This window comes from Oryctolagus cuniculus, chromosome 5 (genome assembly GCF_964237555.1).
Source record: "Oryctolagus cuniculus chromosome 5, mOryCun1.1, whole genome shotgun sequence".
NCBI lineage: Eukaryota > Metazoa > Chordata > Mammalia > Lagomorpha > Leporidae > Oryctolagus > Oryctolagus cuniculus.
The window spans coordinates 115374824-115401187 of NC_091436.1; the positions used below are offsets into that span (position 1 = coordinate 115374824).

The 26364-nt window shown below is 34.1% G+C and overlaps 1 protein-coding gene and 1 long non-coding RNA gene across 51 annotated transcripts in view; one reads left to right on the top strand and one right to left on the bottom strand.

Annotated features, from left to right (window-relative positions):
- Positions 1-11805, top strand: part of LOC127493187 (uncharacterized) — a 78422-nt gene extending 66617 nt beyond the window's left edge. The window contains exon 4 of the long non-coding RNA XR_007923263.2: positions 3236-11805. This is a non-coding gene — a long non-coding RNA (uncharacterized lncRNA). The remainder of the gene's footprint in view (positions 1-3235) is intronic.
- Positions 1-26364, bottom strand: part of MLIP (muscular LMNA interacting protein) — a 313811-nt gene that overhangs the window by 96055 nt on the left and 191392 nt on the right. For 27 of the 50 annotated variants that reach the window (XM_070073957.1, XM_070073984.1, XM_070073973.1 and 24 more), the window contains 4 exons: positions 20206-20277; positions 2631-2696; positions 2463-2546; positions 2276-2335 (listed from right to left, as the gene is read on the bottom strand). In XM_070073957.1, coding sequence (XP_069930058.1) covers positions 2276-2335; positions 2463-2546; positions 2631-2696; positions 20206-20277 — 282 coding nt within the window. The remainder of the gene's footprint in view (positions 1-2275; positions 2336-2462; positions 2547-2630; positions 2697-20205; positions 20278-26364) is intronic. The other 23 variants (XM_070073981.1, XM_070073968.1, XM_070073956.1 and 20 more) reach the window with 4 other exon arrangements.

The window sequence follows — 26364 nt, forward strand, 5'->3', positions numbered from 1 at the left end:
CCTTTTTTGAGAAGCATTCAACACAATTCCATTCTCTAAATACTCTCTCTTTATGACTTCCAGGGAGGACACTATGGTGCTCTGATTTTCCTCTTACCACAATCATCTTTTCAACCTATGCTGGTTCTTCTTCCACATCCATTATGAACCTGTGATGTTTTATTCCTTAGAGTTCAGCATAGGACACTTACGACATCCATGTGCTGCTGACTTCCAGATCACTCCAACTACAGACCCCAGTGTAGGCATCCTTGATAATCACCTAAAACTTACCTGTCCAAAGCCATCATGCCACACTGCACTTCTATGATTGTTGTCTATAATCAAAGCAGAGACTTGTGGCACATTTGAGATTCTTCTCTCTCCTTCACTACTCACATTCAAATTGATGACAAACCTCATACTCATATGTTTCTCTCTAGTTTCTCTGTACCTATCCAATCCAGGTTATCATCGTCAACTCCCCTCCCCCCAACACACACACACGCACAGCTTAACAGACCCCTCATAACAACCAAAATGATCATTTTCAATGTTTTCATAATTATTCCCACCATTTTTTCCCCCATTTTCCTTGGAATCCAAATTTCATGCCCTGGCAAGTATCAAAGTCACCATCAGTAGTCTACCTTTTCAACATATTTTACACAATTTGTCCCAGTCATACTATACTATAAACCTACTAGCTTTCTTCATCTTTATATACACTAAATCTACTTTTCAAAGCTATTATCTCTGATCTATCTATGGCTGGCTCCTTTCCATTTTTGAATCTCAGCTTAAATTCTATCTTTTAGTAACTATGTCCAAAGTATGCCCCTTAAATTATTCTGTCTGGCTCGTGACTGTTTAGTAGCACCTCACAGTTCCAGACATAGTAGATACTTAATCCATATTTGTTGAATGAAAAATGGTCCTAAACCTACTGGCTAATGAACTATTTTTTAACACCTTAAGCATTAATGTTTTTAAAACTAATAGTATAATTATTCACGTATTACTTCTTAAATACTACTTTCATTGCATCGTATTATTACAAAGGCTTATCTACATCTTTAAAAAATGAAATAAGAAAAATACATTTTAAAATTGGCAACTATGGCAAATCAAAGTTTCAGATTAAAAGGCTTAAAGAATTCAGATGAGATCTTCAAAAATAGTTTGTTGAAACACATATTATGAAGGAACTATGTATGTAGTTTTAAAATTTCTTCACTAAAATATACTTGTTTAAGTCCATTTTCCATGAACTTCTTAAAGCTACTTTGTACAACAAAACTTATTACAAATACAGAAACTATAACTGTCCTTTTGTGGGTTATTTCTGCTAAAACATAATTCCTTAATCTTGGTAAATGTTTACAAGGTTTCTATGCCATTATTAATGGATATTTGTCTATTTTATACCAAATGCAAATTTGGGTTACTCTTTTAGTTATGATCAACTCTGTATATTTAAAGCATACTACAGACACATAATGTTTCATTTTTTAAAAGACATGCAAAAATGATATTAATTACAGGAGGGAAAAGAAGATTGAGAATATAATCTAACAACAATGAATAAAGGGAAAAAAAGCATATTGAAATTTGGATGAGTAGAGCTGTACTACATATTTGAAAAAACAATTTGGAGAAACATAGTATTTTATACAATGAATGAAAATGGTTACATTATAAGGGGACAATTATTCAGTAATAATAAATTAATAGTATAGTGGTACTCTGGCAGTCTAAAATATCGAGGTTTCTGATTGTCTAAGTGAAAGAACGATGAAACAAAATAGTCACCAAAAAGAAAAAAAAATCCAGAAATGATACCTACGCTAAAGCTCTTAGACTAATGTTACTTTAATCTATTTCATTTTCTACTTCCAATTCAAAGTAATATTGATGACATAAATACTGAAGCTATGGTTCAAGATGAGAATAAATGAAGAATTTTTTGTATATTATCACAAAATGTCAACAAAATTGTCTGTCAAATTCTTTTGAACTTGACCTACAATTAGAAATAGATTTTGCCATGCACTTCTGTATATCATATCGCTATCTGTAAATGTAAATAAATTTCAATAAATATTAACAATACCTCCAACCACAATTTGGAATACATTCTGATATTTTACTATTTTTAAATGCCAGTTGCTAAAAAAATATTGTTTGAAACTACTGAATAAATTTCTCAATTTACCCTGCGGCCTTGACTTGCAGTGTGAAAATCATCTATCTAGGAATTCTTATGGTCATTAAATTATATTAAATACATACATACTTTGATTGTGTTAGAACCCAACCATGTCTGTGGGGACCTTGAAGGAGAATCAGAAGAATGCTGGAAAAAAGAAAGAAAGAAAGAAAAGAAAAGGACAAGCCTGTAAGGAATTATACTAAAGTAGAAGGAAGTGAAGCGAAGAAGCGAAGCAAATGTTTGAATTGCACATTCTAGTCTAAGGCATTACCATAGACAAGGAATCCTGTAAGACCTTATCAATGGTAGCACAGATCTCTTCAGTTTGCTGCCTGAGCTGTGCAGGAAAATACAACTGGAAGAAGTGAAACCAGGTACTGTGTTAGCAATGAGTTTCAGGATTACATTAACAAAAGTAGGGGTTATCTGAAGTCATTACCTCCACAGGTGGGTCTAATGTGCTGTCCTTGGAGACACTTTCAGTCTTGGCTGGTTCATCTAGTGCCTAGTGGTAAATGAAATAGTTCTCATATGAAGATTCTAGTCAAACGCAAAAGTAATAGAAAAGTATCTGAAAAGACAGCCCCATATATCACACTATTTCTAAGAAAAAAAATCTTTGAATCACTTGATGAACTATTTGCTAACATGAAGGCATTTTCCATAACTGTCTAGTTATTCCTGTGAAATTTGTATCTCCAATATGAGGTATTACTAAAAAAAAAGGATGGTATTTTTAATTTTACTTTAGTTCTGCTTTTTTATTTCATTTTTAAAATAATTTTGAAATTTTTAATTGGTATTGTGCCTTTTTCTTATCTTTTGTACCACTCATTTGGACATGTGGACACAGACAACACTAGGTATTCATCAAATACTTTCATTTTCTTAAGTACAATTATACAAGATTTTCTTGGCCTCAAGAATTTAGGTGTAGGGTTAAGACTGATTCTTGTTGAATGCAGTCAACAGTGACATGTGATTTCTGGTAGAACATGATTAAAAATGTATGTGACTTTTTATCTTTATCTCTTTCACCTTAAGATAACTAAGATGCAAGAGGAAAGCAGACAGCACTATTGAGTCATCATTAAGTGGAAGCTGGGAAGAAGAGTCAATGTGAATTATATCATCTATGATGTGGGAAGAAAATTAACAATGGTTGTATAAAACTATGAAAATATCAGGTTTTGGCTATTGTGACTCATACTGCTATTTACATTAACTAATAAAAACAATATGGTCTATTTGGTTTAGAAATCAGCCTTGAAATTTTTTCATACTGGTCTCTAACCCAAGTACTTGAAACTCCACAAAAAGTGTAAGAATTTTGCAATTATACATTTCAACCCATTCCTTTGTCTTTATGCTCTAATTGCCATATAAATTACTTCTAAATATGCTATAAATACCACATTGTCATATTGTGCTTTTTTCTGTAAATAGCTATATGTATTTTAAAGAAAATTTAAAATTTTACTGTTAACCATATATTCAACATTTCAGGCTCTACAATCTTTCCTGTGGTTTTGAGTTTCTATTTGCCATTATTCTCTTCGACCTAAAATCTTTCATTAGCATCTTTGTAGTGTAAGTCTGATATTAAGGAATTATCCTAATTTTCTGAACTGATACCATCAAATTCTTAGAGAACAATGGGGAAATCCTACAAGACATTGGGATAGGTAAAGTTTCTTGAAAAAGACCCCAGAGGCACAAGCGATCAAAGCCAAAATTGACAAATGAGATTATATTAAGCTGAGAAGTTTATACATTGCAAAAGAAACACTCAGCAAAGTGAATGGGCAACCAACAGAACTGGAGAAAATATTTACAAACTATGCAACTGATAAAAGGTTAACATCCAGGATATATAAACAGCTCAAGAAATTCAACAAGAAAAAATGTCCATTGAAGAAATGGGCAAATTACTTCAACAGGCATTTTTCTCTTTTTTTTTTTCTAGTGGTGAATTATTTATTTATTTATTTAATGAATGCATTTTTACATAGATACAACTTTAGGAATACAGTGGTTCTTTCCACCATGCCCCCTACCCTGCACCCTTCCCGCCTACCATTTCCTCTCCCATCACCTTCTTCATTATGGATCATTTTTTAGTATGACTGTATATATAGAGGACCATCTCTATGCTAATCATAGATTTCAACAATTTGCCCCCATGTCCACACACAACATATAGAGTACAGTTTTGGGAGAGAATTTGCAGTTGATTCTCATATTGCAATTCAATAGGGACAAAGGTCCTACCTGGGGAGCAAGTGCACAGTGACTACTGTTGTTCCTTTAACAATTAATACTCTTTTTTATGACATCAGTGATCATCTGAGGCTCTTGTCATGGGCTGTCAACAGGTATTTTTCAAAAGAGGAAATCCCAACAGCCAACAGACACATGAAAAAATGTTCAAGATCACTAGTCATCAGGGAAATGCAAACCAAAACCACAGTGAGGTTTCACCTCATTCCCTTTAGAATAGCTTTCACACAGAAATCAACAAACAACAAATACTGGCAAAGAAGTGTGGAAAAGGTACCCTCATCTAATGTTGGTGGAAATTGGTACAGTCACTATGGAAGTTAGTATGGAGATACCTCAGAAATCTGAATAAAGACTTACCATATTACCCATCCATCCTACTCCTGGGGATTTACCCAAAGGAAATGAGATCAGCATTTGAAAAAGTTATCTGTACCCCCATGTTTATTGCAGCTGAATACCCAATAGCTAACATATGGAATGAACCCAGATGTCTGTCATCTAAAGACTGGATAAAGAAATTATTGTATATGTACACCATTGAATACTATACAGCAGTTAAAAAAATGAAATCCTGTTATTTGCAACAAAATGGATACAACTGGAAAATATTATACTTAGTGAAATAAGGCAGTACCAAAAAGACAAATATCATATGGTTTCCCTAATCTGTGGTAACTAATAGAGTACTTAAAAGCTAATCTATAGAAATAAAATTGACACTGTGAGTTGCAAAGACTTTGAACAGACCTTGTCTCAAGTGTAGAGGAACATTTTATTTCATATTATTTGTTGAACTGTTAACTTAGTGTAGGGTTAATCTTATGTGTATAAAGTTAATTGAAAATAGGTCTTAGTAAAAATTAAAAATAGGAATAACAGAGGAAGGAGAAAGAAGGGTGAGCATGTGGGTGGGAGGAGGGTGACTTGGAAAAATCACTATGTTCCTAAATTTGTATTTATGAAAATCATCAAGTTTATATGCCTTAAATTTAAAAAATTATAATTGTAAATACACTTATTTGGCCTTCATTCATAAAGGCTGTTTTACTGGATATAGAATGTAGAGTTTTCTTTTTCTCTGCCTGCATTTGAATGATGTGATTCCTTTTTCACCTGGCCTCCACTGTTTCTGATAAGCTAACTTATTTGTATGTAGTATATTATTTTTTCTTGACTGTTTCCTAGAATTTTCTCTTATATTTGGTTTTTACCAGTCTGATTGTGATGTGGTTTTCTTTCACTAAAACTTCTTTGAATTATATTGAAAGTACACATTCATTTTTCACAAAATTTGGAAAAATTGTAGCTATTAGTTATTTTTTCTACCCCATTCTCTCTCTTCTTAATTATTATAGTGAAACTGTCCCACAAATTACTTGAACTTTGTTCAATTGATTGGTCTTTCTCATCCTCCCTATTTTTCAGCCCAGATAATTTCTACCAATCTATCTTCAATTTCACTGACTCTTTTGTATCTCCAATTTTCTATCAAGCAATCCAATGAATTTTTAATTCCAATATTTTATCATTGAACTCAACACTTCCATTTGATTCTTTCTTATAGTGTCTATTTGTGCTTAGAATTCTGATAATTCATTATGAGCATATTATCCTTTATATCTTTGAGCATATTTTTTAATATCACCTTACAAATTCTTAACAGCAGAATACAACAACTGGAACATCTTTGGGTTGACCTCAATAAATAATGTTTTCTCTTAATTAAGGTTGACATTATCCTGTTTGTGTGTCCTGAAATTTTAGATCATAATCTGAATATTTTATATATGTTATCTAGACTCAGATTTTGTTATGATCACTGAAGCATATAATTTTTGATGTTTAATTTTAACATGGAACTGATTTTTTAATGGTGCCAAATTTTCTGTTTTCCTGATGGAGGACAGCAGCAGAAATTTCTATGCAGTTATTTGATCCTCATCTCAGTTTAACAGAGACATGAAAAATTCAGTAGTCACCCATGATTTGGACAGAGTAACATTTGAGGCTCCCTTCTGAGATTTGCCCCAGTCTTTCAGGTGCACTGTGACCTTACAACATTCTCTCCTTCTTCATTCAACAAATCTGTAAGGCTTTCCTAAGTTTTAGCTGTTTCATGGCAAGCAAAGGGCTGCCATTACAAAGAAGAATCATAAAATCTAGAAACTTACCCAGTGCCAGTTTCTTCTAACAAGTTTTGATTCAACTGCAGTTTCTACCTACCCCTGGTCATGGTCTAGTACATTCATCCAGCTTATTTTTAATTTTTTTCATTTTTTTTGAAAGGCAAAGAGACATACAAGAGCCAGGGCTGGGACAACCTGAAGCCAGGAAACCAGAACCCAGTCTGGATATTCTGTGTGGGTAACACGGACCCAAGTACTCCATCCACCACCTGCTGCCTTCCAGGGTACTAAAATTAGCAAGAAGCTGGATCAGAATCAGAGGAGGTTGGATTGACACCAGGCATTCTTCTATGGGATGCAGGCTTCTCAAGCAGCATCTTTGCTGTACCAAATGCCCACCTCCAAACAGTTTTTTTTTGTTTTTGTTTTTGTTTTTTTTTTTGTTTTGTTTTTTTTTTGACAGGCAGAGTGGACAGTGAGAGAGAGAGAGACAGAGAGAAAGGTCTTCCTTTTGCCATTGGTTCACCCTCCAATGGCCGCCGCGGCCAGTGAGCTGAGGCCGGCGCACTGCATTGATCCGATGGCAGGAGCCAGGTGCTTCTCCTGGTCTCCCATGGGGTGCAGGGCCCAAGCACTTGGGCCATCCTCCACTGCACTCCCTGGCCACAGCAGAGAGCTGGCCTGGAAGAGGGGCAACCAGGACAGAATCCGGCACCCGGACCGGGACTAGAACCCAGTGTGCCGGTGCCGCAAGGCAGAGGATTAGCCTAGTGAGCCACGGCACCGGCCTCAAACAGTTTTATTTTATAGTTTGCACAAATTTATCATTGTTATCTGCAAAACAGCTGGTCCAACAAAAGCAACTCCACAATTTCCAGAAGTAAAATCAGGCAAATTAATTTAAATTTAACTTTCAGTATATACTTTCCTTATCAAAGACTATATAAATTCAGTTTCAAACCAAATTTTTGGTAGACTTGTATTTAAAGTTATTTTTTCCTACCCAAACTCAAACTAATATGAGAAAATGGGCTTGTTGTTCCCCTCACCCATCTTGTAATTGAGAATGTAACCCTTCAAAAAATCCTGGCTTCATGATAAAAGTGCAATTTCGGTTCTCTACCTTATTCAATCCCCAGTCTCTCTCTCACCTCACCAAGCTGACAGTAAATACCAATACTCATTAGTAAGCTTAAGAGTTTCAGAACAACCAAAGTATTACCACCTTGATAAATATCTGTATTTCAGCCTGATGTTGATATTTAACACTTTGGGATTTCCCCTATTTTTTTAAATGTCTTCCTCTTTATATTGAATTATATCATATGAAATTGATAGTATTCAACTTATAATCATTGACAAAGATGGCAATTTCATATAATTTAATCTATGATGTTTTTTAAAATTTTGATCACTCATCTTAAATGTTTACAATAAGTTTTTCAAGATACCTAGTTACAATCCACTCTTTTAAAGTTTGACAATCTACCATTAAGATTATTCAAAAAATGTGAGCCATGAGTTCTGAAGGCAGTTACAAAAGAGATTGCCAAAATTGTGATAAGTAATTGCAGACTAATTAGAATAAATGGCTTGTTCCTCAAGGCAGTTACTTTCAAGAGAAAAAATGATCACTTGGATATGTATGCTCTGGTAAATTTGTAAACACACAAATGAAAAACTCAGTTCTCTATTATAAAGCTTTATGTAACTTTTAAAACAACAAGCTGCTCTACTCTCTTAGATTTACCTCCTATTCCTCATTTCTTCATTGCCATTCAGATGGAATCATAACTTGACTTAGAAGTATCACACCAGCCATGGAATGTACCCTTCAGAATTCAGAAGAGTGATATTAACAAGATGCGGTTTCACTATTCCCTCACTGTAGTAGCTCATAAAGAAAAATACCGCGTGGAAATTTTTGTTTCAAAATCCACTTCTCTGTATTAAACAAGAAAATTTCGAAGAATAGCTATGATAGCCTAATAGAAACTCTTAAGACTGTTTCCTAGCACAAAAAAAACTCATGCTTTCTTCCTTCATACTCTAAAATTATGATTAATCACGAAAATTGATTTGCAGGAAGCAGAAAATTTCATAAAATAAATGCCTAGAATGAGATCAAAAGGTTTACTTTTTCTTTGTCATGGAATTCTAATTACTTCCTATTCATTCACCCTATTGCTGAGGGAAGGATTCCTTGCCTAGTGTTACAGGGATGGTCAAGTACTGACTTCTGACACTGGGTCAGTGAAATAAATAATTTATCAGTCACCTATACTTATAGCCTGGTGGGAGAGGAAGACTCTCAATTAGGGCCACACAAGGCTGTCTAAGAAGTAGAGTGAACAACCAGAGGCTGTGGAAAGCAGGTTTTGTATTATCAAGTGGGCAAGATGCCCCCTACTGAAGGATGTGATTGGCTTGCCTGAATAATTCTGTGAGGAACTGGAATATGGTACTAAGGCATGGGCAGGAACAGCACCCACTAAGTTTGATAAGCAAGGTTGTTTGGCTAAGGGACCCTATCTATCTACAGGAACAGGGTGGAGAAAGAGAAATTGGAAGTAATCATTTGAGCCTTCTCCAGTTTCACCAGATGTTGAGTAGCACACGATATTGGCTCTTAACTTTAGGCCTCACCTCTACTACATTGATAATTATACCAAAGGGAATTGTCAGAAACTAAAGACCAAGATTATGAACAAACTATGTAGGAAAGAAGTCTGTTCTGGCTTTTCTCAATGTTTGCATAGGCACTTCACTTGCATGGTCTTCTTTAATCACAACTACTTGAGTTCTTTGTATTTGTAGTTTTATACTACATGTATCAACTCTCTCTTTAGATCATTCTTCCTCTATTCTCATTTACTTAGAGAATTCCGGTTCATGTTGAAAATCTAAATCAAACTCCTTTATGCTGTCATTCTTGGCCATCACACCAGTCAAGTCAATTTTTGTTGATTTGAGCATAATGATATCACTTTGTATATACCTTGGATATACTATATTATAATTACATTTTAATAGCATTTATATCCTACAAGGTCATTAAAGAACAAGATGGGTTTTCAGCAAAGATCTTCAGAAAAAGGAGTTAAATAAGCAAATCATAAATAATATGATCTGAATTCTCTAATAAAATTTTTTAAGGGAAAGGGTTTATTGGGGAAAACCTAGCAGACCAGAGAGAAGGGGCAAAGAAGGAAAAAGAGAGAGTAAGAGAGAGAGAGAGGAGAGTAGTGAGGAGAGAGAAGAGAGCAAGCAAGCTGAGAAGAGAGAGGAGCAAAGAGAGGGAAGTAGGAGAGAGAGCCACATGTTCAGAAATAGGTCCTTATAAAACTTTGCTGGAGGGCGGGCAGAGAAGCAGAAGCAGCAAATCCCATTAGGATGAGGGTGGAGCTCGAGTGAAGTGGTTTAAACTGTGAGTATTATAACTAATAAATTATTTCTTTTTTTCCTATTACAATTAAACTTATTTATCATCAAAGATCTGAGCCTATGATCAAGTATTGCTGTAATGAGATGCTTTTTTTCATTTCAGCCAAGTCCAAATAAAATTAATATTTTGGATGTACTGTGGAAACTTACTGCAGGAAAAGACAACTTTCATTAGGCAGCTTGAAATATTGAATTTACTTAAAGAATATCAAAATTACCTACTTAGTTTCCTTGAAAAAAAAGTGAGGAAGATAACTGGGATTATCTAAAGCTTTAAAATGGGCAAATACTTAGATTGGGTTAAAATCTGAAGGTGAAGTGTTTCTTGTAAGCTGAAATATCCCTGGAAATTACTAGAATTGATTTTTTAATTGACTAGGTGTTATTTGTCAAATGTGTCATCTTAATCTATTCTTTCTACCAGCCATAAAAAACAGCTTCTTTTTCTATGGTCTAAAAATTTATAAAAGAACAAACATTAAGTCTCCATTCACAAAATTCTGACTCTAGATTATTTATTGACAAGTTGGGTGACAGGATTGTACTGAAGCTTCTTTAGATTTATTTATTTTAGATGACAGTCTCAAAATATTCTCCAATAAAATATTGTTACTAGAAATATACTTCCCAACAAATTGAAGTATAACAACTGAGGCACAAATGGGATATCATGGAATCTTACCTTTAAGAATCTTAATATACTATACAGTGTGACTTAATGCTATAACTAGTACTCAAACAGTATTTTTCACTTTGTGTTTCTATGTGGGTGCAAACTGTTGAAACCTTTACTTAATATATGCTAAACTGACCTTCTGTATATAAAGAGAATTGAAAATGAATCTTGATGTGAATGGAAGGGGAGAGGGAGCGGGAAAGGGGAGGGTTGCAGGTGGGAGGGAAGTTATGTGGGGGGAAGCCATTGTAATCCATAAGCTGTACTTTGGAAATTTATATTCATTAAATAAAAGTTTAAAAAAAAATCTTAATATAAACTATCAGAAATACTCCCTGAAGGCGTGTTCACGTTTTCCTCAGAGCAACCAACTTAGGTGCCCAGCTATTGAAAAGAGATCTAGTAAATCTGACTTTTAGCAAAAAATAGATTTTGAACTTAGCACTAGCTTATAATTAAGAGTTAGGGACTCTGAAAAAGCTTGATAAGTCATGCTTTTGTCTTTATGTTAAAATACACCAACAAATTGTAATAGATGCCCCCCTCATTTTTTATTTTTTAAATTTTATTTAAGTTATACAAGTTTCATGTATTTCATATATATAGATTTGGAACACAGTGATACTTCCCCCCTACCCTTCCTCTTGCCCAGTCTCTAGCCCTTTCTCCTCCTCCCTCTCATATTCCCACTTCTAATTTTTACAAAGATCAATTTTCAGTTTACTTAATGATCATATAGTTAACCCTACTCTATGTAAAAGAGCTCAACAAATAGTACAAAGAGAAAAAATAAACACGGTTCCTCAACAGAAGAAACACAACCTATAAACAATAATCGAATCTCAAAATGTCTATTTCACTTCAATATATTGCATTTCAGATACTCTGTTCATTTAGGTGCCCTCCTGGTAAAAGTAGCATTTCTAACGAAAATGAAAATCTATTTTAGTTATATAGATGAAATCAGTCTAACCTGTTCCCTTACAAAATAGAATTCAGTCTAAAAATTTGAAGATGGAATGAATCATTTGTACTCTAATTGGAAAGTAAACTGTCTTCAAAGGAAGAGTAATCTAAAAAGACTCAAACTTTTTGTTATGCCTAAATATCTATTGAATTTAATTTCAAAAATTTCATGCATGAGTTACTCTTTGTTAGCATCAAATGAAATCCTTCCAAAATGATTCACACTAAACCTAAATACCCCTACAGTTTTTAATGTCATGTTAATTGATAGAATAAATCCCCTGAGTATTATAAAAGACTAACTTGATTAATACAAGACCATTTGTAAGACAGGACATAATCTTGGAAACTATACATCACTTTGATTAACTTGGTGGGGATTCAGGTTTGAGTAACATTCAGCTCTGAAGAAGGTTGCAGATAAATAAATGTATGGTTTCTTTAAAGACATAGTAATATTTACCAGTATATTATCTTCATACGACTGATTTAAAATTTTCAAGAACTGAGGAACTGAGTGTTTTAGTCTCCAAAGCCTGAAGGGTTGAATATCAGTTTCTCCCACAAAGAAAATCTTTGCAAAACATTATTATGAGTTTCAGGGGCTGGCATTGCGGTGTAGTGGGTAAAGCCACGCCTGCAATGCTGGCATCCAATATGGGTGTTGGATCGAGTCCTGTCTGTTCCTCTTCTGATCCAGCTCCTGGCTAATGGCCTGGGAAAAAGCAGAGGAAGATGGTCCAAGTGCTTGGGCTCCTGCCACCCATGTGGGAGATTTGGAAGAAGCTCTTGGCTCCAGGCTTCAGCCTATCATAGCCCTAGCCTTTGTGGCTATCTGGGGAGTGAACTAGTATATAGATGACCTCCCTTTCTATCTTTCCCTCTCTCTGTAACTCTTTCAAGTAACAATAAATAGCTTTTTTAAAAAAAGATTTGTACCTATGAGATACAAGAAACATGTTTTCTTTACATTAGTAAAAATTTTTAAAAATCTAAATATAAAATATAATGCATTAGACACCCATTCCTTCAAAGCTCAAGGCAAGAGAATCCACGTTTTCTCCATTTAATTAAGGATTTCTAAAGGGTGTTGTTTATTTCCAATTGGCTCCTCCTTCACTGTAATTTGCCTCATTTCAATACCTTAAGGAATTGGGCCAGTTTATAATCCTTGGCTCATTCAAGTCTTCTCAGAGATAAATTGTTTCCAATTGTCTTTCAGTTTTCCTCATCAAACAATATCTTTTTGTTGTTCTAATATAATGAGGATTTAAACTACTATACCAAGTAATGAAAACAAGCATTGTAAATGTCATCATTTGCTCAGTATTTCCCTTTAGCTATCTAATGTTACTGTTCTCTAGTGAGCAGGAAAATGCTGAAAGACAATCATATCTCATTTGAGGTCCGGTTCAGCAACTTGCTAGCCCTACTGCTTGGGGAAATTTCCTTGGCTTCTTTGAGCATTCCATTCTTCACAGGGTTGTGAAGATGATAAAGCATTTAGCTCAGTGTCTGATACTCTAGGGTACTCAATATGGCATCCACTGTGATTGTATTTTCCAATTGCCAAAAGGTGCCAAGTCTAAAACCAATTTACTCCCCTTTAAGCAGGAGACCATTTATAGCTTTTCCATAGAGGTAGAATTGATTAGCCTTACTCTGCTCTAAAGAAAGGCTCTTCATTAATATCATTCTAAATGTAGTACAATAGGCCACTATCATTGTGGCTTATGGGCTAAAATTTGCCTTAAGATCCTGTGGAATAAAATTGGAAATTTTAGAGACCTACCCAGCTACAAATTAAATTTTTTCATTTAATGAACACTTAACAAAAATCTACTATGGTCCCACAAACAGTTCATGATAGAGAAAGATACAAGTAAATATTCATAATTATCAAACCATAATTGCTATAAAGAGATATGCACATACCAGAGAAAACCTGAGAAGAGCCAGTTAGCATACATTTGAGTCCTGGACGCTTCTCCATTGCTAAAGATATAAGGAATGCATTTGCCTCTTGTATTAAATGTAATTAAGTGATATCTCTTTATTATAGGCCATGAGTTAAATTAATGACCAAGTTTGTTAAATTTTTGAGACATGTAGAGATCCTCAAATACTCTCACCCATGGACATATGTTTAATCAGACTGTACTTTACCAAGTCATGATTTAAAAACTTAAAGCAGGCTACACAGAATAAATTGATTTGACAACAGACAAGATATATCAAATCTTTGCCTTTTTATTTTTATGCCACAATTTTTAGTATTGTCTTAAAAATATAGTAATTCTTTATCTTCTTCCCACCAGAACAGAAAGAGAATTTATCCCTTAACTTTCCATTTAAATAACCCAGCATTTTTTACTTGACATATATAAAATTGAGCTTCTCTAGAATTCTTCTGTCAGAAACGTGCATCTTATGAACTAAATGTATCTTGAAAATGACAGAAATGCTATTTGTAAGGAAAACTGCACCTAACTTAATCCTAATTTTATATTGAAGAACACCTGGGAGGACAGAGAATTTAAGTGACATCAAGGGAGAAAATAAAAACTAACCTTTCACAGAAAATATTAGTCAGTTATTAGATGATAAACATGTATATCATTTGATTTCATGTGGATATTCATTCTTTCATCTTTCTTTGCAAAATGAAAACAATAATCCAGGAGCAGGCATTGCAGTAGCAGTTAAAACACCTGCGTTCCATATCAGAGTGCTCAGTTTGAGTTGCAGATTCCCTTCTGACCCAGTTTCCTGCTGATGCAATAGAAGGAGCCTGCAGATGATGGTTCAAATTGTTATGTTCCTACCACCCACAGGGGAAACCCCATGCTCTTGGATTCCATCTGGCCAAAACCCAGCTTGTTGTGGGCATTTGTGGGGTGAACCAGTCCATAGATCTCTCTCTCAGTCTCTCTCTTTGCGTTTCAAATAAGTAAAAATTTTAAAATAATACACCATTTACTTAGAATATTCATATCTGTTCAACACTTTAATTTTAACTTTCTGTTTATGGTTAGCCTACTAAATGATAAAATGGAAATTACTCAATAAGAGAGACTTTTAACAGTATATGAAAAAAGATACCATCACATGCATTAAGACTAAACGTAATGTCTATATCTGCAGATCTCTGTATATTGTTAAACCTATTGTAACAAAGTTCATGAACAGTAACAAATATAATCTGATCTGATTATCTTGCAATCATTGTATTTCATCCTCAAATCATACTTGAAAAAAATTATCGGCAGGAGCTTAAGCCAAAGGCCCTAAAGCCAGCACAGTAAAATATGATACCTTACATCTAGCCATACAAAGCCTTAGTTAAGATAGCTAAAAATTCTTCCTTCCTAAAGGTTCATAGAGATAAAACTAGTGAGCAGAATCAATGAAAAATGTAAATTTTGATGCAGACTATAAATTACAAAAGTATCAGAGACCTCAAGTCCCATGCCAACAAAATGCGCTGTTTGGAAATCATGGGCTCCATTCAAGGGTGATCAAAGCTGAAACCAATCCAACAAGTTAATGATAACTTAATGTCTGATTGTCAGGGATTCCTATATTTAAGTTTGAAGAAAATATAGCATTTTAAAAAATAATTCTAGTTTCTTATTAATTATACTCCATACTACATAACAGAATGTAGTATAAGATATCCAGCATAGGTATAATTTGGCTTGGGAGAGAACTAATTGCTTAAATATTTAAGATTTGAATTATATGAGTTAGTTCTGTCTTTAAGGCATCTGACAGCATGGGCTTTAACCAAGGATTATAATGAGACTGTAATATCACCCTACCCCTTAACTGTGGTGTTATTTGTGTTATCAAAAGGATCTTAGAAAACCTTCTGTAACTAAAAGTATTCCAGAATGTTGAGTATTCCCAAGATATGTGGGTTTCTGATAGTATAGTCCTAATTTCCCCAATCAATTCAAAAATGAATCTCTTTAGTTTCAATTTCATAGGATGAAGATAAATCCTATTGTATAAACAGATGGACAAAAAGGAATAAATTGCCAGATTTATTTTTCCACACTACAACACTGAAAGGAGTAACATAATATAATTCAAGACATATTATTTAAAGTGGAAATATATAATCTAGGTAAGATTTTGGTTATTTTAAAAATCTTTGGAGTAAAAGTTCTGATTGAGGAAAACATAACATGTGAAAGTCAGCAGAAAACAAGTAGACATATATGAGGGAATTAATGAAAAAGTCACATCATATCTTGTGAACTTTGAGTAATTCCAATATTTATGATTCAAAACAAATTTACCTTGACCAAGAAACAATGACCTACACAAGATTTTATATAATAATCCAATCTCCCTGACAATAATATTATTTTATTAGATATTATATTTACATTTTTAGCAAAAATTATTATAGCAATTTCCCCATATAATGTTTTATTTAAACACAAAGATTTTCCCATATATACTTGAATCAGGTAGAATACACACAATACCACCATGCACACTTTTGTAATGGGTTTGTGATAAATCTGAAAGTTAAATGAATCTCCATTTTTAATAACAAAACTACATATTATAATCTCAATAGTCCAGTGAATTGAAAGAGAAAAGAACTGGTGTACAGATTCTGAAACAAGCACTGATACCTTTGCCTCACAGAAGACTTTCAGTAAAAATTAACTATCACTTCTCTAAATAGAGACTTAATCTAGTGGTTCAATCAAGTTACAGAAGAATGGGCTAGGTTATGTTGGGTAAGCTGGAGGCAGGACAATTTGACTGACCCAGCAAGCTACTATCTCTTTGTCTCACTGCTGAGGAAGACAGATAACCCCATATCTTTTCATTTTAGTTTTTTTTCTTTTAAAACATTTCAAATAATATAGAGAAGTATAAAAAAGAGTCTAGTGAGCATATATAGATACAACACTTTAAACATTTAGACATGATAACTTCACATGTAAATATTATATACATATACATACTGTTTTTCTTGAAAGTAGATACACTAAGATGACATATTATGAGATTCATGATAAAAACCATAAGGTGAGGGAAAGGGTATATTACTATGTGAGAAATATATACATATATATTTTCACATACTACAGAAAATTGTAGAATTTGGTTTTTTGTATCCAGCTTATGTCACTTAACATAATAATCCATTTTGTTGCTAATGTCAGACTTTTATTCTTTTTATGGCCATGTCATATTTCATTGCATATATATATATATATGTATATATAAAAAAATAAATTTTTCTTTATCTAGTCATCAGTTGATAGACATGTAAGTTGATTTGTATTATTGCTACTGTGAATTGGGCTGCAATAAATATGGGAGTGCAGGTTTCTCTTTCATATGCTTACTTCATTTCCTTTGATTATATTCCCAGAAGTACAATAGCTATGTCATATGGCAGATGAATTTCTAAGTGTTTTGAGAAGTGTCCATACTGTTTCCATAATAGTTGTATGAATTTGCATTCCACCAACAGTATACCAGTGTTTCCTTTTCTTCACATCTTGCTAGCACTTGCTATTTTTTGACTATGGAATATGGGCTTTCTTTTTTATAGAAAATTTTTATTTAATAAATATATATTTTGAAAGCACAACTTTTTGATTATACCAGTTTCCCCCCATAACCACCCTGCCACCCACAAATCATCCCATTTCAATTCCCTTCTCGCATCCCACTCTTCATTGATTCATTTTTAATTATCTTTATATACAGAATATTGACTCTATACTAAGTTAATATTTCAACAGTTTACAGACACACAAAGTATAAAGTACTGTTTGAAGACTAGATTTACTGTTATTTCACATAGTACAACACATTAAGGACCGAGGTCCTACATGGGGAGCAAGTGCACGGTGACTCCTATTGTTGATTTAACAATTGACACTCTATATATGATGTCAGTAATCACCTGAGGCTCTTGTCATGACCTGCCAAGAATATGGAAGCCTCTTGAGTTCATAAACTCCGATCTTATTTAGACAAGGCCATAATCAAAGTGGAAGTTCTTTCCTCCCTTCAGAGGAAGGTACCTCCTTCTTTGATGGCCCATTCTTTCCACTGGGATCTTATTCACAAAGATCTTTCATTTAGGTCATTTTTGCCACAGTGTCTTGGCTTTCCATGCCTGAAATACTCTCATGGGCTTTTTAGCCAGATCTGAATTCCTTAAGGGGATGATTCTGAGGCCAGAGTGCTGTTTAGGGCATTTGTCATTCTATGAGTCTGCTGTGTATCCCGCTTCCCATGTTGGATCATTCTCTCCTTTTTAATTCTATCAGTTATTATTTGCAGACATTGGTCCTATTTATGTGAGCATTTTGACACTTAATCCTATCTTTATGAGCAGTTATAAACTTAAACTGATCACTTTAACTAGTAAGATAGCATTGATAACCTGTCAACTTAATGGGATTTGGAGTCCCATGGCAAGATTTTAGCTTTACCTTTAGGGGTAAGTCCAAGGGAGTGTGTGCGGTACTGTACATCTCCTCCCTCTCTTATTCTCACTCTTATTTTTAACAGGGATAAATTTTCAGTTGGATTTAAGTACCTAAGAATAATTATGTGTTAATTAAAGTGTTCAACCAATGGTATTAATTAGAAAAAGGAAATACTTACAAGAATAAAATAGTAAGCTGTTCCTCAACAGTCTGGACAAGGGCTGGATCATAATCTTTCTAACTGGTATGAGATGACACCTCACTGTATTTTTTATTTACATTTCCCTTATGGCTAGCTATACTGGGCATTTTATGATGTATTTGTTGTCCATTTGTATTTCTCCTTTCAAAAAATGTCTATTCAAACCATTTGCCCATTTCTTTACTGTTTGGTTTGTTGTTGTTGAATTTCTTGAGCTTATACATTCCCTTAAATATCCTGGGTATAACACCATTATTAGGTGAATAGCTTGAAAATATTTTTCCCATTATGTCACCTGTGTTTTTATTAAATATTTCATTTGCAGTACAAAAGCTTCTTAGTTTGAAACAATCCTATCTGTCAACTTTGGCTCTTATTCTCTATGCTTTTTTGGGTCTTATTCAAAAGATCATTGTTTATGTCAATGTTTTAGAGTGTTTCCCCTTTGTTATCCTATATATTTTCTATAGTTTCAGGTCTTTCAGATCCTTCATCTATATCTGAGAAAGCAAGCACAAATGACCAGATCCCAAATATGTAGCACTAAAGTGGATAGGGAGTCTGTGATGTGAAAACACTGCCTCCATGAGTCAACATGATGTCCCTAGTGGAATAAGGGGCAACTGCGGACATGCTACTTCACACTTCCTCTGGAAGTCTCCTGAAATCAGTGTATTAGGCCCCATTTATCTGTTAACAAGCTATAAAAGAAAAAAAATCAGGACAGAAACTAGAGAAAAAAATATATTCTTCTGTAGCCCAGTAACCCTCGAATTCATATTTAGATCTATGTAACATAGATATTCACATGTGAACAGATTTATTATCAGAGACTCGAATTATAAGAGAAGCTAATTACTTAATGTTCATCTATATGCTATTTAGCATCTGTCTCTAGTCTACTTTTAAAACCAGAGATCAAAGATTTTATTATCCAGATTGTTCTAAAAGAACAAGAAAATACCACCTGATTAATAAGGATTAACATTTAAAAACATGATATTAACTGTACCCAAAAATTATAGTTACATAGAAAAACATGTTTAATGCACTAAGACATAAATTGCTAAATAAGTCATCATAAAGATAACATATAAAATGAATCACTTCACAGACTTGGTAACTGATTCACTGTAATTCTGATATGAATCCTTCACTTGGCTTTCAATTAGGCATAGGTAATGCTCTTACTAAGTATCATGCTTTAATTTAATTTACCTACTGATGAAATATTCTGTAATTTTATGATCAATGAGCTAATAGCAAAGCAAAATTGTCCTGGAGCCATGTGAAGTCTGCTGGGTCATTCTGAGTGGTTTCGATCCTTCCTCCCATTCATGGAGTAGGATCAGTGACTGGAAAGAATTGATGAAGAGATTAGCCAATGATGGGACTATGCAGCTAAATTGGGCACTCAACCGAAGTATCCAAGTATCAGAATAATACTTGCATTGCGATATAAGCCACTATGAATAATAGTCTTACCTGTCAAGGACTAAGATGGCCAATTGTTCACACATGACACCAATTTCATTCCAACACGTGTGATCAATATGAAAAATTACTAATCACAACAGTTTAAAATTACAAAGGCAAGGGTCTATTCAAATCTGAAGACTCCTTGACAACCAACTTAACCTTTCGAAGCTGATATTCAGCCTTAAGTGATAAGTCAATGATGTCTTCAATTATATTCCAAGGTGCTTTCATCACTCAGAGCACTATTTATATTAATAATGGCAAAACTTCAAAACAGAAATCTCCTCAACAGATATTTTAACATAAAACATAATAAAAATTATATCAGAAGCATAAAATTCTTTCTGCTTTGAGTCAACACTGACCTTCTGTTCCAAAAGCAATGTGTTTGTAGGGATTGCTGCAAAAGCCTTGTAGCTTGACTTGATCTTGTATTGCTAGAATGGGTAACCAGAAAGCAAAGATGGAGATGAAAAGGAGGAAGAATATAACACAATTTTAGACAGTTGTTTGCCAAGTTAAGTGAAATGTTATCAAATGGAGAAGAGTTATTGTGCTTGAAAAAATTGTTAGCTATGTTAATATTTTATAAGAATGAGAAACAAAGAAATATCACAGTAAAATATCAGCCTAGAGATTACAGGCAATTGTTTGCCACTCAGTTTCACAACTTAAAAACATCCATTACCATAAAACCACACATAAATCTCTCATTAGCAGCCTTCTCTTGTAGAAATACTATTCTAAAAATGAGTAAAGAGGGCTTTTTGCTTTGATTCTCCAAGGGATATCTTCCTTGTTTATAATGCCATAATTAACAACCATTATGCCAATAAATTTAATCAGGATCTTGACACATTATTTCATATCACTCATAAAAACAAATATCAGAATAGATAAAATTTAACATTGGTTAGTTAACAAGTAGAAATATGGTCAATAACTGTAATATAAATGATATCAGCAATTTAGCTCCAAATGGAAAATCAAGAAGTACAAATCCCAAGCTTTGTGCAGTAACAGTATCATAGCCAATGAGGTTTATCTGAAGCATGATTATTGATAAGCAGAAGCCTCTAATCTTAAATTCATTTCTTAAAACCTTATCATCTTTTGCACTTTTTAATACAGTTATGCGATTGAAGCCAGTGATAAAAGGTTCTGTATTTCAAACAAAACACAAAGCATTATAGAACAGTTTTGTCAAGTAGTAAAGGAGGAAGATGATCATGAGGAAACTAGAAATCAGGATAAAATGCACAATCTAAAGCTAATTTTTAATACTAATCCTATCTCTTCAAATGCTCCTTAGGCCCAGAGCCAGAAGGGAAAGTGGCACAGAGCCTCAGCATGGCTTAGTCCTTTGCAAAGTAAACCAAAGAGCTCACAGAAGGCAAGGTAGTCAAATAAAATTAAATCTTAAGTTATATAGATGTAATTGAAGCCACCTTCCTTCAGCTGGTGTGATGAAAGTAAGAGGCTGCCACACACATTTACCTTAAAAAGACATTGAAGTAGAGAAAAATCAAAGTGCCAAACCTAGAGTAAAATGTCAATGTTCAGCTAGAAGCAAAGAATATTTTTATATTTTTCCTTTTTCCATCTATTGTGTTAGATAGAATAAAAATGAATTAGCAACCTGAGGCCTGGATGCTAGCAAGTAACACAGAAAGCTACCAGCAGATGACACAGAAAACTACCTAAGCAAGATTATCACACTCCTCATACAAATTTGCTTACTTACACACACACAAACTCACAAGCCCTCATACACAGACACATACATATGTGAGGGGTGTTCAAAAAATTTCATATAAAATATGCATTTTATATGTACTGTATAAAAAACAATGCATGAATTTAAAAATTTTTTTGCACCACATTAAACTTATCTTTTAAATCAATGTTTCCATGAACTTTCTACAGTCCTCATCTATACACATGAGCACTCAGGCATAAGCCTATACTCAGCAATACATGCATAAGGTCTCAGAAGGTATGTGCTTTGTTCTCGAAGAATGAACATGCAATGCTTACTATTTTTCTTCCTTCTCTCCTCCAAGGAGATTTCCTCCCCTTATAAAGAATTGTGTGGCTTTCTGCAAGTCTCTCAACTCTGCTTGGTTCTGCATATAGGAGGTATCTCAGTCTCTTCAAGCCCTAACCTTCTAAATTTACTACACTGCTACGGTGTCTAAACAACAATACATTTGGATGCGTTGAAGTTGAAAATGAAATGCCATCTCTTTATGGGCATTTATTACCGGGAAAATTGCATAATTGCCTCCCTGAAGCTTATTGAAGCCCTATAATGGAAGAGTTATTGAGAAAAGCAGAGGTCAGGTGACTTGTCGAAGACCACACAGCCCAAAAGAATCTGCCTTGATCCATTGTCCATTTTTTCTCTATAAAACAGGAATTTTATACAAAAATAGGTAAACAGACTCTAACATAGAACACTGTTCATAATCATAATGCTTTTGCAAATATTTCATTGTAATAGTAGTTCAGTAATAATAATAACTAACCATCAGCTCCCTGTTAATATATATGCTGGGAGGCAGCAGTTGATGTGCAAAGCATTTACTTCACCAACTATTAAGTCATAACTGGGATTTGGACAGAGGCACTCAAGCTCAATAGCGATGCATTTAATTACACACACCCTTGAGTCTCATTTCAGGATGTGTAATGATAGCATTTGTTTTTCTATCTTCAACTTCTCTAAAAAATAGAGGTGTAGAGGCTGTACAGAAAGGTATCTTGTCATTGCACACATCATTTCATAGTATGTTAGAATCAGGGCTGATAGTGAAAATTACCTGGCTCAATCACATCATTTGAAACATGACTCTCTCTTTTTCTGTTCAGTAACCACAAGCAAACTTGTCTGCTTACAAAGCATATTCAAACCTTATTTTAAAAAAATTTCCCTCATATTGAATCAGATATGCTTTCTACTAATTTATTCCATTGTTCCTATTTCTCTCTTCTTACATTCATTACTCATGCTAATAGCTCTCTTCTGTATGATAGTTATATTGTCACCTTCACCAACCTCTGACATTCAAATGAAAAATTAGGAGACCTTCTTCACTCACCTGTGTTAATATCCCTTTAAATTTGAAAAGATGCATGTTTAACTAGATGTGCTTTTAACAAAAAGAAGGACATTATCTTCCCCTACAAGACATCAACAATTAGCTCAATTAATGTAATCAAAATGCTAATAATTAGTAACATCTCCTTAGCTTTGTGGAGAGTTTAAAATACACAGGAAAGCAGGTCAGAGTCATTTCATATTGTTGGATCATACTGGGTATTCTATTGCTTAAAATCTATAATCCTTTTGTTTTGTTAACTGTTTGCTGATAAACTCCACCCTGTATTTATGGTTTTTTTTTCCCTTTAGGCCTAAAAATTGAACTGTAGGTACTATTTACATCCAATATTGTCAGATTAGATTTAACGTCCCATTATAAACTATGAATATATGAATTTTTATATTATTTCATGGATTGTTTTCTTAGGAGTGTGAATTACATCTGCATTCAAATCATATACAAAAGAGAGAGAGCTCTTGACGCTGGGTTTTCACAACTTAGTGTTCATTAATCCATTGTGTAAGTCAATTTGGATATGGCAACTAATGGATTAATTCAATAAATATTTGTTGAGGACCTACAACATGAGATTCATTGTTTCTTAATCATCATATCATTTTCAGTCTTAAAATCATGCTTATTGTCTTCAAAGATACATTTGATATCCACTAGCTTTCTTCATGGTTCTCTTAACAAAATATAGTACACTCAATCCAAACAAGGAGTTTCTTTTAAATTTTACTTTGGAACATATTTCATCTTTACCATTGCAAAGCTTCTATGTACTAAGCCAAATTCATTACTTGCCCTGTTCAGTTTAAAATTTTGAATAGTTCTACAGAAGGCAGTTCATGTAATTTGAATCACTGTGGTATTATAGGCTAGAATCATTATCAGATAGAAGGTAAAGGATAGAAGGGACTAGTCTAAATCTGAGTTTGGCAAAAATTGCAATGCTGCCTATTGTAACTCTAATTTGTAATCTATGCTTTTAGTTAACATTCAACAAATATCTCATAGATATTCATCACATATTGCTAGGAAAAGTTTTAGTTTAGAAGAGAAAATGGCATTTGGTATTTATATTTACCACACCTAATTCTATTTATAGGCAATGCTAGATACTTCAATATAAATTCTCAGTGTGAAGGGAAGGATAGCAAGAACACATTCTGCTCCTTCAGAAAATACTTCTCACCACTATCCTAGCACCTGTTGATAATGCTTATAATTCCAGTGTGATGTATGTTAGCCACCTTCGGAATTGGTGATTTGTATTCACTGTTATAATTTAAGTGCAACTAAATGGAAGAACCTAGAACATAAAGGTCAGAATAAGAGACACCTGGTGAAGCTTTCCTATAATGATGGTTAACTTCTTGGAGCATCCATGAGCAGAGATGAGAGGAGCACTCTAAATGTACACTTCTTACACATTTCCCTAATAGCAACCCTGAGAAGAAAACTTAAACCAAGTCCTTACACAATTTAAGGGATATTACCCAGACATCTCCTTTACATCTGGCTTGTGGGCTCAGCACAATCTATAATGACCCTGGATTGCTGGATGGCAGATAGACTTCACTGCCAAAACCTGGCTGTAGATCATGGCCTGGCAGAGGAAATGAGAAAGTCTGCTGAGAAAATTTCCCTCTCCCTTCCCAAGGCCTCTCTCCACCCCTGATTGATTTGCTTGCCTTTCTAGCATCCTTTAAGCACATCTGTTTCATTGGGTTATAATATTTTCCACTCCTATCTGCCTACTAAATCATTACAGGAAAAATTTTATACTGTTTCTCCTTTTATTTTCAAAACTTAACACCTGGAAGAGAACACAGGTTTAGCAAATATTTGTTGACTTGTGTTTATATATTTAATTGAAGATTACAAGATTCAGAAGACAGGGGAAAATGAAAATTTTAGTACTACATCTATTGTTCAAGTCCTAGACAAAGCTGGCTGTTTAAATTCCCTCTTCCCCTCCTCCAAGCAAGTTTTGGTAGCTTTTGTTAACAGCTGAAAATTCTTCAGTCATCTTCCTTTTGATGAGAACTTGCAAGCCTTGAACACAAAACCGTGGATTGCTATTTTTTTCTCTTGTAAAATCTCTTCTTTGAACTAAATTGTACATACCCAAATTCAAACACAAATATATAAAAAGAAGCTTTAGTCAATTGTTGATACCTGAGTCATTACCAAGATCTCTTCACAGAGGCTAGCAGGAGAGAAGCAAAAGAAATAAGACAGAGAAGTGGTTAGTATAGAGACTGAAGTGACAGTTGAAGTGGGTGGCAGAATCACTGAAAGTCAGTAATCCCCAGATAGGTGCAAAAACTTTCTGAACGGGACAGAATAAAAGAGACAGTAAGATGGAAAGAAAAAAGAAAAACAAGGGCACATAAATCTGGTTTCAGCTGTTTTATCATTTCATAAAGTAGCTCTGTGATTGCTGAGCCTTTATTACCCTCCCTGCAAATTATACAGAAATGTTATCTTCACCTTTTCTACGTAACCTATAAGCATCATCCTATCAATCACTTGCCTAGATTTCTTGAGTGGCTTCCAAAATCTCCCTACTTTCCCTTTCCCTCTTGAAGTCTATTCTTAACATAGAAGCCAGTAGATAAGATTGTGTGTCGCTATCTATGCAAATTCTCCAAAGACTTCCTGTCCCACTCAAGTAAAAATCAAGGATTAAAGGAGTGACTTAAAAGACCCCACAGGATCCAGTTCCTACCTACATCTCCCTCTGACAACTTCAATGCCCTGTCACTCACTTTACTATCCCCACACAGTCCCAAGCCTGTTTTTCATGACTGTAAGGTGCTATCTGGCCTAGGAGACTTTCCTCACTGGACTCTCATCTAAGAGTAAAAATTTCTCACCTCCTTGGATGTTACCTTCTGAAATAAACCTACCCTAGCCGTCCAACATAAAATTGTGGCAACAACCTCTTCCTATGATCTTTACCTGGATGGTTATACATTTTTCCATACTTCTTATGACCTCCTAATTCTAAAATTGATAAGAAAATACTACTAATAATGTACCTATTTGGGAAGTGTATTGTGACTGTTTCTCTTTAACATAGAGTATAAGATCTCTCTGAAAAGGCAGTTTTGCATATTTTATATGTTGCAATAAGATCATGGCTTTGTAATACATATATTAGTATTCAATGTATATATTTATTGAGTGAATGACTTGTTTGTTCTCTAATTAACTATTTCAGCTCATGGAGACATTCCATATTGCTCATTTCTAAAATTACTTGTGGTTCTGCAGAAATTGAGGACGTAACATACAGTCTTCTTTTATTGAGTATTCAGTGTAATATATTTGTAGAAATGAGAGGTTTATAAACAAAGCACTAGCTATAAAGGCTTATGATGTGTCAAAGAACTACCAGCTGATCCCCTA